This window comes from Choloepus didactylus, chromosome 7 (assembly GCF_015220235.1).
Source record: "Choloepus didactylus isolate mChoDid1 chromosome 7, mChoDid1.pri, whole genome shotgun sequence".
NCBI classification, from domain to species: domain Eukaryota; kingdom Metazoa; phylum Chordata; class Mammalia; order Pilosa; family Megalonychidae; genus Choloepus; species Choloepus didactylus.
The window spans coordinates 77,302,557-77,319,566 of record NC_051313.1 but is presented as its reverse complement, the minus strand read 5'-3'; the positions used below and the strand labels follow the sequence as shown (position 1 = coordinate 77,319,566).

General features: G+C 38.1%; 1 protein-coding gene across 2 annotated transcripts in view; it reads right to left on the bottom strand.

The window, feature by feature from the left end:
• Positions 1–17,010, bottom strand: part of IMPG1 (interphotoreceptor matrix proteoglycan 1) — a 145,021-nt gene that overhangs the window by 60,994 nt on the left and 67,017 nt on the right. For both annotated transcript variants that reach the window (XM_037844082.1, XM_037844083.1), the window contains 2 exons: positions 16,761–16,837; positions 15,814–15,892 (listed from right to left, as the gene is read on the bottom strand). In XM_037844082.1, the coding sequence (XP_037700010.1) occupies positions 15,814–15,892; positions 16,761–16,837 (156 nt within the window). The remainder of the gene's footprint in view (positions 1–15,813; positions 15,893–16,760; positions 16,838–17,010) is intronic.

Here is a 17,010-nt window from a genome sequence, read left to right as displayed (position 1 = left end):
CTGACAGAGGTGTTCCAGATGTTGTCAGCCTTTCTTCAGGGAAGGTATCCTCTTGTTGATGCCTCAGTTTGGATGCTTTAATGGCCTTAGAACTGTAAATCTGTAACCTAATAAATCCCCTTTAAAAAAGCCAATCCATTTCTGGTATTTTGCATAAGGGCAGCTCTAGCAAACCGGAACAGTGTTCCTCTGGGACAACTTTCTCTCTCGTCTCATTCCTTTGCTGAGTGTGTATTTTCTGCCCTCTCTTCTTCTCCCATGAACTCCTCCAAATCCCTCAAATACTATTTATTACCACTAATGACACATTTTATGTCCTGATTAAGGGTATTTTATCAGGTAACCCTGCTTTTTTGATTGATTCTGCTTGTCCTAATCCTATCTTTACATCTTTTCTGCTATCCTAATGCATCTTCTAATTTAAAAAATTTTGTACTTGCTCTGCTGAGCAGCTTCTCTGGCCTTGTTCAAGACACACTGAACATTTAACTCAACTTTCCCAAATTTTCAATCATTTAAGTGGGGTCTTTCCCCTATTCTTGGACTTGTACTCAGTTTTCAAAGAGAGGGAAGGAAGGAAGAGGAAGAGAAGAAGGAGAAGAAAGACAAGAAAGAAAAGGGGGAGAGAGATGGGGAGGGGGAGCGGAGAGAGTATGTTGTTCATTGTGTTTCATTAGGTTTTAAATTATAGGATGGGAAGAAATTTGGTGTTTCACATATAACATAGATGACCATGTTCATGTTTCCATGTGATTATGCATCAATTACAGCTGAATGTGCCAAAGGATTTTTTTGGCTACACTTTAGAGTTAATGATTACAAAGGACTTCAGGGGCTTTAGTAGTAATGCCCTGAATTATTGCCTGGTGATAACTGCTCCAAGTAAGGCAGCCTGAAAGTGGAAATTGCATGTTTTTTTAAAAAAATTTCATTGATATATAATTCTTTTGCCATACAGTTCATCCAGGTAAAGTGTACACTCAGTGGTGTTTAGTATATTCACAGATGTGTGCACCCATCACCAGTCAATTTTAGGACATTTTAATAAAAAAGAAACCCCCTAAAATTAAGCTAGCATTCCCTTATACCCCCTTACTACCTGCCCCAGACCTAATCAACCACTAACATATTTTCTGTTTCTATAGATTTCCTTGTTCTGGACTTTCATATTAGTGGACTCTTATGAAATGTGGCTTTTATTATCATACTTCTTTCACTTAGCATGTTTTAGAAGTTCGTCCATGTTGCATCACATATCGCTACTTTATTCCTTTTTATTTCCAAATAAAATTTCATTGTATGGATATACCACATTTGGTTATCCATTTATTAGTTGATGGGCATTTGGATTGTTTCTACTTTTTAACTGTCATGAATAATGCTGATATGATCATTTGTCCCTTCATTTCTGCCAGTTTTTGCTTCATGTATTTTGATGTGTATATATAATTGTTATATATGACTGTTGGATCTAAACCTTTATCACTGTAAAATATCCCTCTTTATCCATAGTAATGTTTTTTTATTGAGATTGTTCACAGACCATACAATCATCCAAAGATCCAAAGTGTACAATCAATTGTCCATGGTACCATCATATAGCTGTGCATCCATCACCACAATTACCTTTTTTTCAATTTTTAGAACATTTTCATTACTCCAGAAAAGAAATAAAGACAAAAAAAGGAAACTCAAATCCTCCCATACCCCTAAACACCCCCCTCCATTATTGAGTCATAGTATTGGCATAGTACATTTTTACTGTTTATGAAAGAATGTTAAAATACTACTAACTGTAGTACATAGGTTGCAATAGGTGTATTTTTTTCCTATATGCCCGTATGTTATTAACTACTAGTTATAGTGTCATACGTTTGTTCTAGTTCATGAGAGAGATTTCTAATATTTATACAGTTAATCATGGACATTGTCTACCACAAGATTCACTGTTTTACACATTCCCATCTTTTAACCTCCAACTTTCCTTCTGGTGACCTTTGTGACTCTAAGGTTACCCTTTCCACCACCTTCACACACCATTCAGCACTGTTAATTATTCTCACAACGTACTACCATCACCTCTGTCCATTTCCAAACATTTAAATTCACCCTAGTCGAACATTCTGCTCATAAAAAGCAACCGCTCCCCATTCTTTAGCCTCATTCTATATCCTGGTAACTTATATTTCATGTTTATGAGTTTACATATTATAATTAGTTCATATCAGTGAGACCCTGCAATATTTGTCCTTATGTGTCTGTCTTACTTCACTCAATATAGTGCCCTCATGTTTTCTTCATCAACCCATTTGTTTTAAGATGGTTTTGTTCACACACCATACATTCCATCCTAAGTAAACAATCGATGGTTCCCTGTATAGTCATGTATTTATGTATTCAGCACCATCACCATTATCTACATAAGGACATCTCCATTTCTTCCACAAAGACAGAGGAAGAGTCAAAGAAGATAGAGAGACAAAAGAAAAAGAAAAAAGAAAGAGAGAGAGAGAAAAAAAACACATAACATCCAGGAAGAAACAAAAAGAAAGATAGCATTAAACTAAAGTAGAATAAAAAGTCAGGTAACATCACCAATGCCAAGAGTCCCATAAGTCCTCACCTATGCACCCCCATATGCATTTAGCTTTGGTGTATTGCCTTTGTTATATTAAAGGAAGCATAATACGGTATTTCTGTTAATTATACTTTCTAGTTTGCATTGATTGTATTTTTTCCCCAATCCTACCCTATTTTAACACCTTGCAAAGTTGACATTCATTTGTTCTTCCCTGTGCAAAAACATATTTGTACCTTTTATCACAATCATTGAGCACCCTGGGTTTCACTGAGTTATACAGCCCCAGTCTTTATCTTTCATCTTTTGTTCTGGTGTCCCACATGTTCCTCTTTCAACCATACTCACAGTCATCTTTGTTCAGTGTACTTACATTGCTGTGCTACTACCTCCCAAAATTGTGTTCCAGACCTCTTACTCATGTCTTTTCCTTTCTGTCTGTAGTGCTCCCTTTAGTGTTTCCTGTAGAGCAGGTATCTTGTTCACAAACTGTCATTGTCTCTTTGTCAGAGAATATTTTAAGCTCTCCCTCATATTTGAAGGACAGTTTTGCCAGATATAGGATTCTTGGTTGGTGGTTTTTCTCTTTCAGTATTTTAAATATATTACCCTACTTCCTTCTTGCCTCCATGGTTTCTGTTGAGAAATCCCCATATAGTCTTATCAAGCTTCCTTTGTATGTGACGGATTGCTTTTCTCTTGCTGCTTTCAGGATTCTCTCTTTGTCTTTGATGTTTGATAATCTGATTATTAAGTGTCTTGGCATAGGCCTATTCAGATTTATTCTATTTGGGGAATGCTGTGCTTCTAGGATCTGTAATTTTATGTCTTTCATAAGAGATGGAAAATTTTCAGTGATTATTTCCTCTATTATAGCTGCTGACCCTTTTCCCTTCTCTTCTCCTTCTGGGACACCCATGACACGTACATTCCTGCATTTCATGTTGTCATTCAATTCCCAGAGACGTTGCTCATATTTTCCATTCTTTTCTCTATCTGTTCTTTTGTTTGTAGGCTTTCAGGTGTCTTGTTCTCCAGTCCCTGAGTGTTTTCTTCTGCCTCTTGAGATCTGCTGTTGAGTATCTCCATTGTGTCTCTCATCTCTTGTGTTGTGCTTTTCATTTCCATAGATTCTGCCAGTTGTTTTTTCAAGCTTTCAATTTCTACCTTATGTTTGCCCAGTGTTTTCATTATACACTTCATCTCTTTTGCCATATCTTCCCTAAATTTTTAAAATTGATTTAGCATTAGTTGTTTCAATTCCTGTATCTCAGTTGAAGTGTATGTTTTTTACTTTGACTGGGCCATAACTTCATTTTTCTTAGTGTAAGTTGTAGTTTTCTGTTGTCTAGGCATCTGGTTTCCTTGGTTACCCTAATCAGGTTTTCCCAGACCAGAACGGGCTCAGGTCTCAGAAGTAGGCAATAGTATCAGGTTTCCCTGAGGGTGTGTCTTAGAAGATTGATACACCCTTTGAGCCTCAAGTCACTGTGCTTTTCTGCCCAGCAGGTGGCACCTGTCAGCCTGTGGCTCAAGACTGGTGTAAGGAGGTGTGGCCTGTGGCTGTTTTCCCCAGGCTCTGGGGTCTGGTTCTGAGTGGAAGGTGGGTAGTAGGGCTTGGCACCACTTCCTTCCTCTTAGGGAAGATACACCCCATGGGAAGAGATCATTTGCATTTGAATAGTCTCTCTGACACTGCTATCTACTCTTGTCTGGGTTAGAGTGCTGGGAACTGAAAACAGGTGATGCTTTTTCCACTGAACCAAAAAAGGGACAGAACCCCCTCCCCTTTCAGGGCCAGTCTGCAGCCACCCTCAGTTTCACCTGTTGGCCAGAGATAGCACCAGGTCCTTTGGGCTTCCTCTCCCTCCCAGAGAGGTCCTCCAACTCTTCAAAGTCAATCATCACCAAAAGCCTCTGTCTGCTTCTTGGAGATTCATAGCTTGTATTGAGCAGTCAACATTTGTTAATTAAAACCTTAGTTGGAGCTGGGCTGAGGTATATTCACTTGTTCAGAGAGTGCTGCTCTCTATCACAGTGAGGCTTTGCAGTTTGGGCTGCCGTGGGGGGAGGGGGCTCTCGGCTTGGGTCCGCAGTTTTTACTTACAGATTTTATGCTGCAATGTTGGGCATTACTCCCAATCCAGGTTGGTGTATGATGTGTGGACAGTCATGTTTGTCCCCCAGAAGTTATTCCAGATTATTTACTAGTTGTTCCTGGTTGTTTATTAGTTGTTCCAGGGGACTAACTAGCTTCCACTCCTCTCTATGCCGCCATCTTCTTCCAACCCAACTGCATTGTTTTTGAAGCCTGGATCCTGGACTTTAAATTCTAGATCCATCAAGTAGAGTTTGGGTGACCTTAATCTCTCTGAGTCTCAGTTTCCTAATCTGTAAAATGGGCATGTACAATGTCATGGCAATTCAGAGTCTTTGACCCACACTTCTCCACTATCCACCATTATCCAAATATATATATATATATATATATATATATATATATATATATATATATATATATATAATGTATTACTAAGATATCTCATGTTTCTTCTTTGCTCCCTTCTCCCTCTGCTTCCACTGTCATCTAGGTCCCCAAAGCTTCACACCAGATGTGGGATGAAATCCCTCACTGTCCTACTTTCCAACCATCAAGCTGCTCTCAGACCAACTTTCCTTAGCCCATTTTCATCCTTCCCTTTCTTTCCTGAAAACTCAGAGCAAACTAATTTTTTTTGTAGGTCTCACTTGGTAGATATCCTCCCCCTATTTATTTCTCTGCATTCTTCCTGGTTTCTCATTCCAACCTTGACATTTTTGCTTATGAAACTTGTTCTATCTGGAGGTCCATTTCCCTTCTCCTCAGCTTATGCCAAGTCATATGCATCCTTCCAGGCCCATGTTAAGCTCCATGACTGACTTCTTTGATGCCTCTGTTTCTCATTGAATTTCATCTTCTCTGACCTAAGATATATACATATGCTAAGTCTATATAAAGTTCTTTAAGTAGTAATTATATTTATATTTAATATCTTACATTGCTCACTATTTCATGTGTACAGGTCTTGAATAAAGGAAATAATGGAAAGTGCACTGTGATCTAATATGAACTCAATCATCTTTTTCTTAGCCATTCTTTGTGCTTGTTGAGCAATCATGTTTAAGTTCTGGCATTATTGTAATTAAGAGTTCACTAACATGAAATTTTAACTTATCCCTAAGTCTAGGCCTAGGAAATATCACAGGCATATGTGACAGCATGTTCTTATAGCTGGATCTTTGACAACTACATTTTCTTTCCAACATTTTCCCCATGCAATGTTGCCTTCAACTCTTTCTTCTTTGCCTCTTACAGTAATCTTTTTCTTTCTGAAAAATTTCTCAATTACCACAAGTAATAACTCCATAGTGTGTTTTTAATTTAAGATTTCTGTTAAAGTTGTCATAATGGTTTAATTTTGAAATGCATTTAAGAGTTATTCATGCTGAGATGCTCTCCTTATCATTAAAACTGTTTATCACTGAGGGATGATCTGAGGAATAAAGCTCAACAGGTTTATTCTAATTGTTTCACTGCCACCAAGTGTGAAAGGAAACAAAACTGAGCCAGCTTCCAGATAATCTGCAAGGCACTGTGGTGTTTCATGGTGTGTGGCATGCCCGTCGTAGAGCAGAGTGATGCTGCATGCTGGTTTTCTGGCACTGGTGAGGTGCTAGCATTTCTGTTAGAGTTAGTAAGAATACAGATGTAACTCCCACAGAGTGCTAGCAGTCATTCTAAGAAATGGGTAGGGATAGAATACATCTGTTCCAATAAACCAAGAGTGAAAAATATGACAGAAACCAAAAACTGAAATGAAAAAACAGCAATACCACACACACACACACACACTCACTCATGCACACAGACAACACTGGGCTGTAAGAATGGAACCTTTCATAATTCAGGGTATGTAGTAGTATCAAGCACTGCTACCAGCTCTGTAGAGTCGAAGCCATTTTGGAGATAGTTTCCTAAAGCAGGTAAAAAAGAGAAATCCCGAGTTCCTATGAATCATTACCTATTTATTTGACTCAGTCTTCAGTATTTAACAACCTCCCTTTACCCCTCTCTGTAAAATACTAGATAGATGAAACAAAAGCATTGTGCATAATGAATACTTATCTTTCTGTTTGTGTAAATGTCAGCCAACAAAAATGGATGGAAGTGATAAAAGTGACCATGGTAAGGATTTGAGAACCAGCAAAGTCTGGCACGCCCTACGATGTGCTCACCAGTGCTGGACTATAATGAAATAACAGGAAGGCAATATTTGGATATCTTAGAGACGTTGTTAAAACTAGACCGCTGGCATAGCCACATAAACTGCAGACCCACATAATTACCACTTCCCACTAATGAGCCTGTTAACAGACATTGCTCATCAGGTCAGACAAGTCTTTCTTGCTGAATCTATTCAAGGCTTCAGAATTCTTCATAAGGGTTTTACTCCTTAAACACCACTCAAATCAATTCCATTTCCACTTCAATCACCTGAGTCCAAGCTACCAACATTTCTAATCTGGATAATTGTTATGACTCTTCTAATTGATGGCTTGCATTTGCTCACCTCCAGCCAGTTCTCCACAGTGTAGTCCGAAGGATCTATTTAAACTCAAACTTGATGTGTCATTCCTTCGTTTAAACCCCCTTAATGGTTCTTAACAGGGCTTATAAAACTCCCTCTCTCCTGAGGATCATCATCACTGCTTTCTGCTAACCGGCTGTGCTCTAGCTATACTGCCTTTCTTCAATTTTTTTCCAATATGCCATGCTACCGCCACTCTCAGCTACTCCCCTCTGTCTAAAGCGCTCTTCATCACTCCTCCCACATTTTAATTAAAAAATTTTTTTCCTTCCTTTCATTAGGATCTCAATTTAAACATTACTTTCTTAGAAGATCCAATTGGCTGCTCAGAATTCACAAAAAAGGTTTTGTGTTTTTTATTATTTGTAAATTGTGAGCTATATAACCTTTATCTCATCAAAATGATGATATATATGCACAGCCCACCTTTTTGTTTTTTTTTGGTGGTTAAACACTTACTAGTAGACCACTAACTGAGCTCCTGTGATTTCCTTCCCTTCCCTGTTTCCCTTACTGTATTTCCTGGAATCACCTCCCAAATAAACTCCTTGTAACTGAATTCTTGTCTTGGGGTCTATTTTTAGGGGATTCCAAACCATGACAGCCCTGGAATATCCACATTGCTTACCGTCTTATCCCTTGTAACCAGTTAGCACAACATAAAGATTTGTTGAATGATAAGTGAATGAGCACAGCATCTCAGAGAGCCACTGTTAATAAGTGAACCTGTTGAAATCTTTTTCACTCTGTGGTCTACTGACACCTGAAGAGCTTGCTTGGATCTATGGCCTACAGTGCCCCCTGGAATTCATCTGTCATGGGCCAGTCTCCCATCTGAAGATGTGCAGAAATCTGTAGGGGCCTGAGGGTAATCAGTATGCGATATGGTGCCATATGAGGTATGGATTTACATAGTATGGAGGAGAAAAAACAGAACTCCTTTGAGGAGGGAGGAAAGAGGAGAAATGGTGGCAGTAAGGTGAGATGAAGTTGCTGAGAGTTACTGAAAACAGCGTGATCCACAGTATCATGAATGTGTACGTGCATATGCTCACGTAAAGGAGTGTCAGTGTGGGAGGAAGGGGAAGATGCAATTTATATTATAAGCTCCTCTAACTGCTTTTGCCCCTGCAGGAGCAGCAGAATTTATCTTAAAAGCATATGGTCTTTGTTCAGCAAAATATCGGAAAGAGATTAAACAGACAAAGATACCACCACTCTGCAGTTTTGGGGAGGGGGTTGGGAGCAGCCTGAGAAAAGGGTGGTCAAGAGGAGAGTTTTGAGGGAATGGGGGCTTAACATCATAGTGCAATGGGGAACCACCAAGTAATATTGGCCAGTGAAAAATTTCCAGCAAAGGGTGGACCTTATATTTTAAAACATAGATGTCTATTCAACTTGAACTTGCTTGCTGGGTGGAGTTGCAAAGTGACTTCCTCCTTTCCTTATCTCCCCAACCTTCAATGAAGTCCAAGAAATATCTTCTCTGAATAATGGTGAGAAATAATCAATGAAATCTGACAGTTTACCTCCAGAGTAGGGAGGGGGTGGGGGAGAGAAAACAGATTCAGGCTGGGATATGGAGTAATATCAGAAGTTCAGCAAGGGCAAAAAGTAAGAACAAGAATATAGGCCCTTGGGAATTGCCAAAAATTGGGGAAAGCATTGAACTTCCTAAACTTAAATCTGGAAGGACAGTACTATTTAACCTGACATCTAGGTTAAAGCTAGAATGATCCAATTTGAGAGTTAGAAGGACTTCAATTCACTTTTTATCTCTCTCTGGGAATTGTGAAGATTGATCTGGGGAGGAAGTGTAATTGCAAGTCTTTGCTTAATGGCCATTCTTTTCTTTTCTTCCTTGGGTTGATGTTTTCTCTGAAGAGGTTTTGTAAGCAGCATAAACTCCTGCTAGGAAAACTAACTCTCTGCTTCTGGGTTTAGAAGTACAAGGAAGAAAAGGTAGAAATGAATGAAGTGGTAAAAAATTTAGCTGAGTTTTTTTTCACTGATCTTTCCAAGTCTTACTAGTATCCTTTCACCCTAAAGTGGAGCAATTTAAATAATTCTTTGGTTAGCACAGTGGCTTACTGAATATTGCAAATCTCTTTAACCTCATGCCTACATTTACATTAATCAATGTGGTAATTAACATATCACATGAAGTGGAGCTGACTAAAGTTCTTCAACACTCTCATTTTGACCAAAGTATTTAATTACAAAGAACATTTCTTACATGTGAGACTGTCTCTGGGGTTGTGTGAGGACTAACCCAGGTAGGGGGCATATTCTCCAGGAGTTTACAGTCTGATACTTTTAACACTGTTAGGCCCCAGAAGGTCAACAAGAGTAATAAATGATTATGAAGCTCCAATCATGTGCCAGACACTACGCTCAGTGCAGGAGTTTTTTTAAAAAAGAACAGGATGGAATGCTATGCAGCAGTAAGAAAGAACGATGTCTTGAAACTTATGACAACATGGATGAAACCTGAAGACATATGTTGCGCAAAATAAGCCAGGCACAGAAAGAGAAATTTTACATGTTACCACTAATGTGAAAACTGAAAAATGTAAAATAAATGGTTTATAATGTAGAATGTAGGGGACCTAGCGATGGATTGCAAATAGTGAAGGGGAAATGATAACCTAGCAAGAACAGATAAGTTATTATGGGTAAATTTAACATTCTGGGAATGCTCAGCAATGACTAAGGTTTGTTAATTTCCGGTGGGTATGGTAGGAACAAGTTCACAGAAATGTAGTTATCTTAGGTTATCTTTTTTTTTTTTTTTTTATTCCTTTGCTGTGTTATAGTCTGCATATTTTCTTGGGGTAGAGTAGGAACATCTTGGAAGTAATGTAGTTATTTTAGGTTATATGGTTTTTCTTATTCTTTTGTTTTGGTTTTGTTTGAAATGTTTTTTTAATTGTATGTTTTTTTTTAATTTTTTGATAAAGTTAATTAAAAAAAAATGAAAAAAAAATATGCAGAGCCCCTCTGAGGAGCTGGGGGAGAATGCAGAGGTGTTGGGCTTCCTCACCTGGATGGTTGCTGATGTTCTCACAAACATTGAGGATGGCGGTTTGATGTGTTGAACCCTCTATCACGGGACTTGCCCTTGGGAAGCCTGTTACTGCAAAGAAGAGGCTAGGCCTGCTTATAATTTCACCTACAAGTCTCCCCCGGGATTCCTCTTTATTGCTCGGATGTGGCTCGCTCTCTCTAGCTAAGGGGGATTGCTGCCCTCCCCCCTACATGGGATCTGACACCCAGGGGTGTAAATCTCCCCGGCAATGCAGAATATGACTCCCAGAGAGGAATCTGAACCCGGCATCATGGGATGGAGGGCAAATTCTTGACTGGAAGGGGGATGCGACGTGAGGTGAAGTAGAGTTTCAGTGGCTGGGAGATTCTGGGTGGAGCAGAGAGGTCACTCTGGTGGGCACTCTTACATACAATATAGATAACTCTTTTTAGGGTTTTAAAGAATTGGAATAACCAGTGGCAAATATCTGAAACTATCGAACTACAACCCAGTAGCCTTGAAGCTTGAAGACGATTGTATGACAATATAGCTTACAAGGGGTGATGGTGTGGTTGTGAGGGCCTTGTGGATCACACTCCCCTTTGTCTGGTGTGTGGATGGATGAGTAGAAAAATGGGGGCAAAAAACCAAAGGAAAAATAGGGTAGTGGGGATGATTTGGGTGTTCTTTTCTTACTCTTTTTTTTTTATTCTTATTTTCACTTTTTCTGGTACAAGGAAATTGTTCGGGAAAATAGATCGTGGTGATGAATGAACAACTATATGGTGGTAATGTGAACAGTTGATTGTGTACTTTGGATGATTGTGTGGTGTGTGAATAAATCTTAATAATTAAAAAGAACAAGAACACATTCATTTTCATTGTAACTAAACTGCTTAAGCTGAATTCAATCATGGAGGGATGTTAGACATGCGTAGTACTAATTTCAATACTGAATGGTAAATGTTTGGTGGAGGTATACACAAATTTTAGTTATGGAATCAGGCAACAGATGATAATTATTAATCCTCCCAGAGAGTGGTTGGGGAAAGCTTTACAGGGGAGATGGTATTTTTTCTGGGACTTAAAGTATGAGCAGAGGTCATCAGCCTGAAAGAATGAAGAGGTATTTCAAACCTGAGAAAAAGATAATTCGTGAAAAGGCACAAATGCATGAAAGTGCCTGGAATTAATAGCAGATTACTGTTCCTGGCCATAGAATTACTCTGAGCTTCTTAGCAGCCAGAGCAAAAAGGGAAATAAACAGATTATTCCCATCACCTCTTACTTTTATGTAGATATTATGATGCATTTTCATTCATGCACTTCTTCAATTCATTCAACATATATTGATTGCTTGTCTAGTCTGTTCCCAGTGTCTGGCTGGACACTGATGATATGGCAATGAATAGAGGCAGACCAGAGTCCCTGACTTCATGCAGCATTAGTGGATGGGTTCTATATTGAGTTCACACAGCTTAGCTCAATCCACTGATTCCTTTCCATGGAGCCAAAGGCTGAGGTCAGATTAAGAATAGCTGGAAGTGTATTGATTTGAACATATGTCCTATATGCGGGAATAAAAGACAAAACACTATCCAAAGCAGAATAGCGCTGACTAAAGTTTGCTTCTTCATGACTTAGGACAACTGACTTACATTTTAAATGGAATATCTAGCAAGTGAAAAAGTCTGTAATTTAGGGAGGGAGGGCACTTAGAGAGCCTCTCTTTCTCTTGATAGATTAGATGATCATTCTAATGAGCTAAAATAGAAATCTATTCCCCCCAAAATACATCCAAACTAATCCAAACCAAAACACATAAACTTCTACACTAATGATTTGTTAGTATTTTTGAACAAGTTAGTTGAATACATGTATGTGCAAGACTAGAATGTTGAGCCTTCTATATGTTTAAGATTCTTATTTTTATGACATGAGTATGATCTTAACAGAGAGCGGGCTCTGCAAGAAAGAATGGTTTGAAATAAACTACCCTAAAAATATTTAACATAGATGAGCTAAAAATTCTATATACCATACCAATTCACTTAGTTTTCTAGAGGCATATTTTGCAAGTACTTTATCTCAGGGGATTAACTACTAAATTAAATTGCTTAAGCTGAGAGATTTCTGAGTGATTTACTGAGATTTTAATGGCTTAGTGGGTGTTCGGTGACACTAACCTTAAAAATTTTCCCGGCTAAAATTATCTCAGGAATACCATGGTGCAGAACTTTGAAGCCCTAGTTGTCATTTTACTGTGCATGAGAGAAACCCAGCATTGTTTTACAAGAGAGGGAAGCCTTAGTCTTGTCCAGAGTGCTCTTCTTTTTTTGCTCATTTCCATGTGCAAAAGGGGTGCCTTTTTAAACAAGAATGTTTCTGGGTTGGAGACCTCAGTTTTTCATTAAGAAATGCCATCCCTGTCCCTGGCTGGGCTGATTTTGAATGAGTATAGGTCTGCTCTTAATTGACAACATAGCATATTTGCACTCTCAGCCCATGTCAACAAATATAATTCTTCTTGCTCAATATTAATCAAAGCTCAGTTATGAGTTATAATTTTTATTTTTGGAGAATTGATTGAAGGTTATGCAGCACATCCATTCCTCTAGATATTTAAAAATCACTCCTTGAATTAAGGCTGACTCTTAGAACCTAGCCTCTTGAAGAACTACTGGTAATGAACTGGGCTTTGGCATCCCACTGTCTATCTCCAGGGCAGGCCATAAAGGAAACCTCCTGACACTGGTTTTATAGAGTAAGAAGGCTGATGTGGACAGGACTCTAAGTAGAGTGTCCTCCTTATAAGGACCTACAGGGGTAGTTTTTCTCCTGAGTATTTGCCATGATGTAAGTATGCAGATGCTGAATTGCATGACTGGTGGTGTTTTCCTCATTGCACAGCCTGCTAAAAGAAGCTCAGAGCCAAATTCATGAACCACCTAAAGCAAACTTATAAACTTTATGATATTCATTTGTATACAATTTCCCCTACAGAGTCATCTGCTTTTTGTCTTTGTTTTATCTTCTCTTCCATTTTTTATTTCTATTCTTTAAAATAAAATCTTACTGTGTTGGATGCATGTCTGTAAATCAACACAAATCTTTGTATGTCTTTTTTTTTTTTTTTGGAATGAGCTGAGATTTTAATAAACAAATTAAAAAAACAAACAAAATATAATAACAAGCCCAAGTGCAGGACATTGAGGAGGAAGTCAGGGAAACATGAGAAGATGCAAGATGGAGTTGTTTTGTGGAAGCCAAGTGAAGAGGAGTTTCCAGAATGGAATAATCAATAAGAGCTAATCACCAGAAATGCCAAATAAAATGAAGATGGAAACAAGGCTGCTAAATAGATCAGTTAGGAAGTCATCTGTGATTTTTGTGAAAATCATGTCTCTGTAACATTTGGTTAGAGGTGAAATCTTGGGGTGAATAGGAGATGAGATTGTAGAGACCCAGAAGTATAACTACTAAAACAAATGGACAGATTAGTGAATTAAAGAGAGAAGAGGCTGTGATTCGAGGACAAAGCAAGTTTGAGGGAGTACATTTTTTTTAAAGATGGGGGACACTTAAGCCAAATATTGTAATGGGTGAGGGAAACATGAATGACGGTGTCAGCTCTGTGACCAGGTGTTGTGTAACTTTGAGCAGGGCACTTTGTATCTCTGGCTTTGTTCCTTCATCTGTGAAACAGAGGTGCTTAACTAAATTATCTCTAAGATTCCTTCCAGCCTTAGTATTCTGTGGTGTATGGGAGGAATGTATAAATGTAATAAGAACAGTAAAGCAATTTTGAAAAATAAGATAATGTTTTCATCATAAACTATCATTTTTATTATCTGCTTGAAATGCTGATCTTATAATAATGTTTTATAATATCTTAATGAAAGAAGAGTCCAGTGAGCATTTACTACCACTAAGTTCATCAAAGATTTGTTTTGATTTGTTTTATCCAACTGACACTTAAGTATTTGGAAGTCAAAATAGTAGTTGATGTGGATTATGGGAGATTGTAAATGGATGCAAATTCTTTGATACTTCTCGCATCAAGTGACTGGATCTACATTTCCTCCTCTGGAATTGTGACAGGTTCTGTGGTCCCCTAGTCATTAAAATGTGAGGAAGTGATACTGTTTCTGTGTCCTTAAGAGATTGGCAGCTTCCACTTTCTATATCTTGGAATATTGGCCCTTCAAATTCAGCTGCCATGCTGTGAGGAAGCCCAAGCAACCTGCTGGAGGGGACAGCATGGAGAAGAAATTCCAGCCCGTAGTTCTGGTTGATCACTTATTTGCCAGCCATGTGAATGAACCTCCTTGGAAATGGATTTTCAACACCAGCTGAATTGCATGATTGATGCACGACTGAATTGCCAACACAATACGGAACAGAGAAGGACCATGCACACTGAGCCCTTCTGAAATTTCAGATTTATGGGCAAAATAAATGATTCTTGTTTTAGCCACTAAGTTTAGGGGTGGTTTGTAATGCAGCAATAGATAACTGGATCATGCAGTTAACACTTATTAACTGGTAATCATGTAAGTCAAATCCAATTTGTATAGGTGGTTCTGCAATTATACCATATATGCCTTCCTGAAAAACCTGTATTCCTCAAAATTGCATGTTGATTGCACACAGGCTCTATGAGGAAAGTAAGTTTTAGGTGGACCACTCGAAGTCTGTAGAATTGTAAAATGAGACCCCTAGATAAAACAATAACAATCTCTTTAAAACTAACAGCCACAACAAATCTCCACTGGCATGTGCTCTTAGGTTCACAGTGCATTTTTTTTTTTTTCACAGTGCATTGTTATCAGCCTTATTTCATAGTTTTAACAGAAAGCTCTATAAAGTGAAAAGTGTAGGGTACTTGGAGCCACTATATCAGCCACTTCTTGCACTAAAGGAATGCTCTTCTGCAAGATTTTCACCTTTTTTCTGAGGGTCTTCATATATTGCTAAACCTCTCTCTTTACCTGTGAGAAAGTTTGACCCTATTGCATCAAAAATTAACATTCTTGGAAATTAAAAATGAACCAAGAGGACTGCAGTGTTTACTGATATCCTTTCTTATTTATCAATTACACATGCGCTAACTTGCATTAAAGAAACATACCTTGTAGCAGAACAGACAGTATATAATGCCCAGCCCATATATAATGCCCTTCTCTTCTTACATAGCATATAGGAATAGCCAACCCATCTGCTCCCTTAGCCCCTTGTCATGAACTTGGGTCTTGGGACCTACCTTGTTCTAAAAGACTCTCAGTTTTGAAGCCTAGAGAAGATTGCTGTTCTGTGTGGACCGTAGTTGGAGCAGCTTTGGTTTTAGCTTCCTTTGCTAGATCTATCAGGAAAGGGCTGGAGCTGAGAGGACACCAAGGGTATCCTTTTCATCAGAAGAGAATGGTTCCACAGACTTTTCTGTGGTTGGAAATGCTGCTATAAGCAAACCTTCCGCTGGTTGGGTATGACTTTTCCACTGGTCTTTGAGGTGGTGTTATAAATGGATTCCTCAAAGAGGATGTTGTCATCTAACATGGACTTTGTAGGAAGAAACTTACCGGATAAAGTATGCCCTGCTCCATCAACTGTCGCAAGCCTGGGTTGACCAAAATGAAGTTCTGTACTCAAAGTAGCACCCTGAAGAATGAATATAGAAAGATGGATATTGAGAAAGATGGATATTGAGAATACAGAGGACATGAATGTCCTCTACATTTTGTTTTTCATTTAAATTCAAGCAAAACATTTTGTAGCTGCCTTGAATCTACTAAGGAGGAAGATTCTGATGTAGAAATGTGTTCTCAAAGGATAGCATGCGTTAAGTGGTAAAATGATATATTGGCTTCTTGAATAACTGAGTTTGCCAGAGTAGGGTTAACTAATAATTAAAATAATTTGTCGTATCAGTCATGCATGAATTTCTAAATTGTTTTATTTCTAGGGGGAATAGCACTTAGCCAGCATTTTCATTTATGAAAACCCCAATGACACCTTCTGGCATAAATTAAATGAAACATATCTTTAAATGAAATACAAATGAATCACTGAATTTACAAATTTTAATTTCTCAGACATTAATTTGTATTTATAAAGCCCCCAATAATAAATATATAGGTAAGACCTGAAAACATAAAAAGAAATTTATGAAGTATACTTATGATTACATTTATTCTGAAGGTCAAAGTAAAATAATATACCCTGCTTAAAATATTATTTTCAGTTCATGAAAATGTGTTTATTTTATTAACAACAGAGCAAATGGTAACTCTAATTGAAACAAAGGCCTAACTAAATTGAAGGAAACTTTGAATGTTAGGATATTTGAAAAGCAGATACTGGAACAAGGTTAACTAATTACTGCCCGTATAGAACAACAGAAAATAATTATAATTAGCATTGTAAAGAGAATTTTGCTCTGTTCAGTCCTTAGGCTGATGTTTGAGGGACAATCTTGAGATTGCCTTCCTATTTTTCTATTTGAAGAACAAAAAGATGCCACACTTACCTTTTTGAGATCTGCAAGTGCTGTAGGCAGCATTGATTGTGTGTTGGGATCTGGAACTGGCAATGATGCAACAATTTCTGTGGATGAAAAATCACAGGGTTTGGGTGTTTCCTTTTTCTTTTTTTCTTTTGTGGTGGGGGCAGTAAAACAGTCAGGGTTGAAAAATGAGACAATAACCAGTTCTTAAAGAATAGTACAACAAATTATTAAGAAACCAGTGTCACATAAACCAATGGTCATTGATATGGAT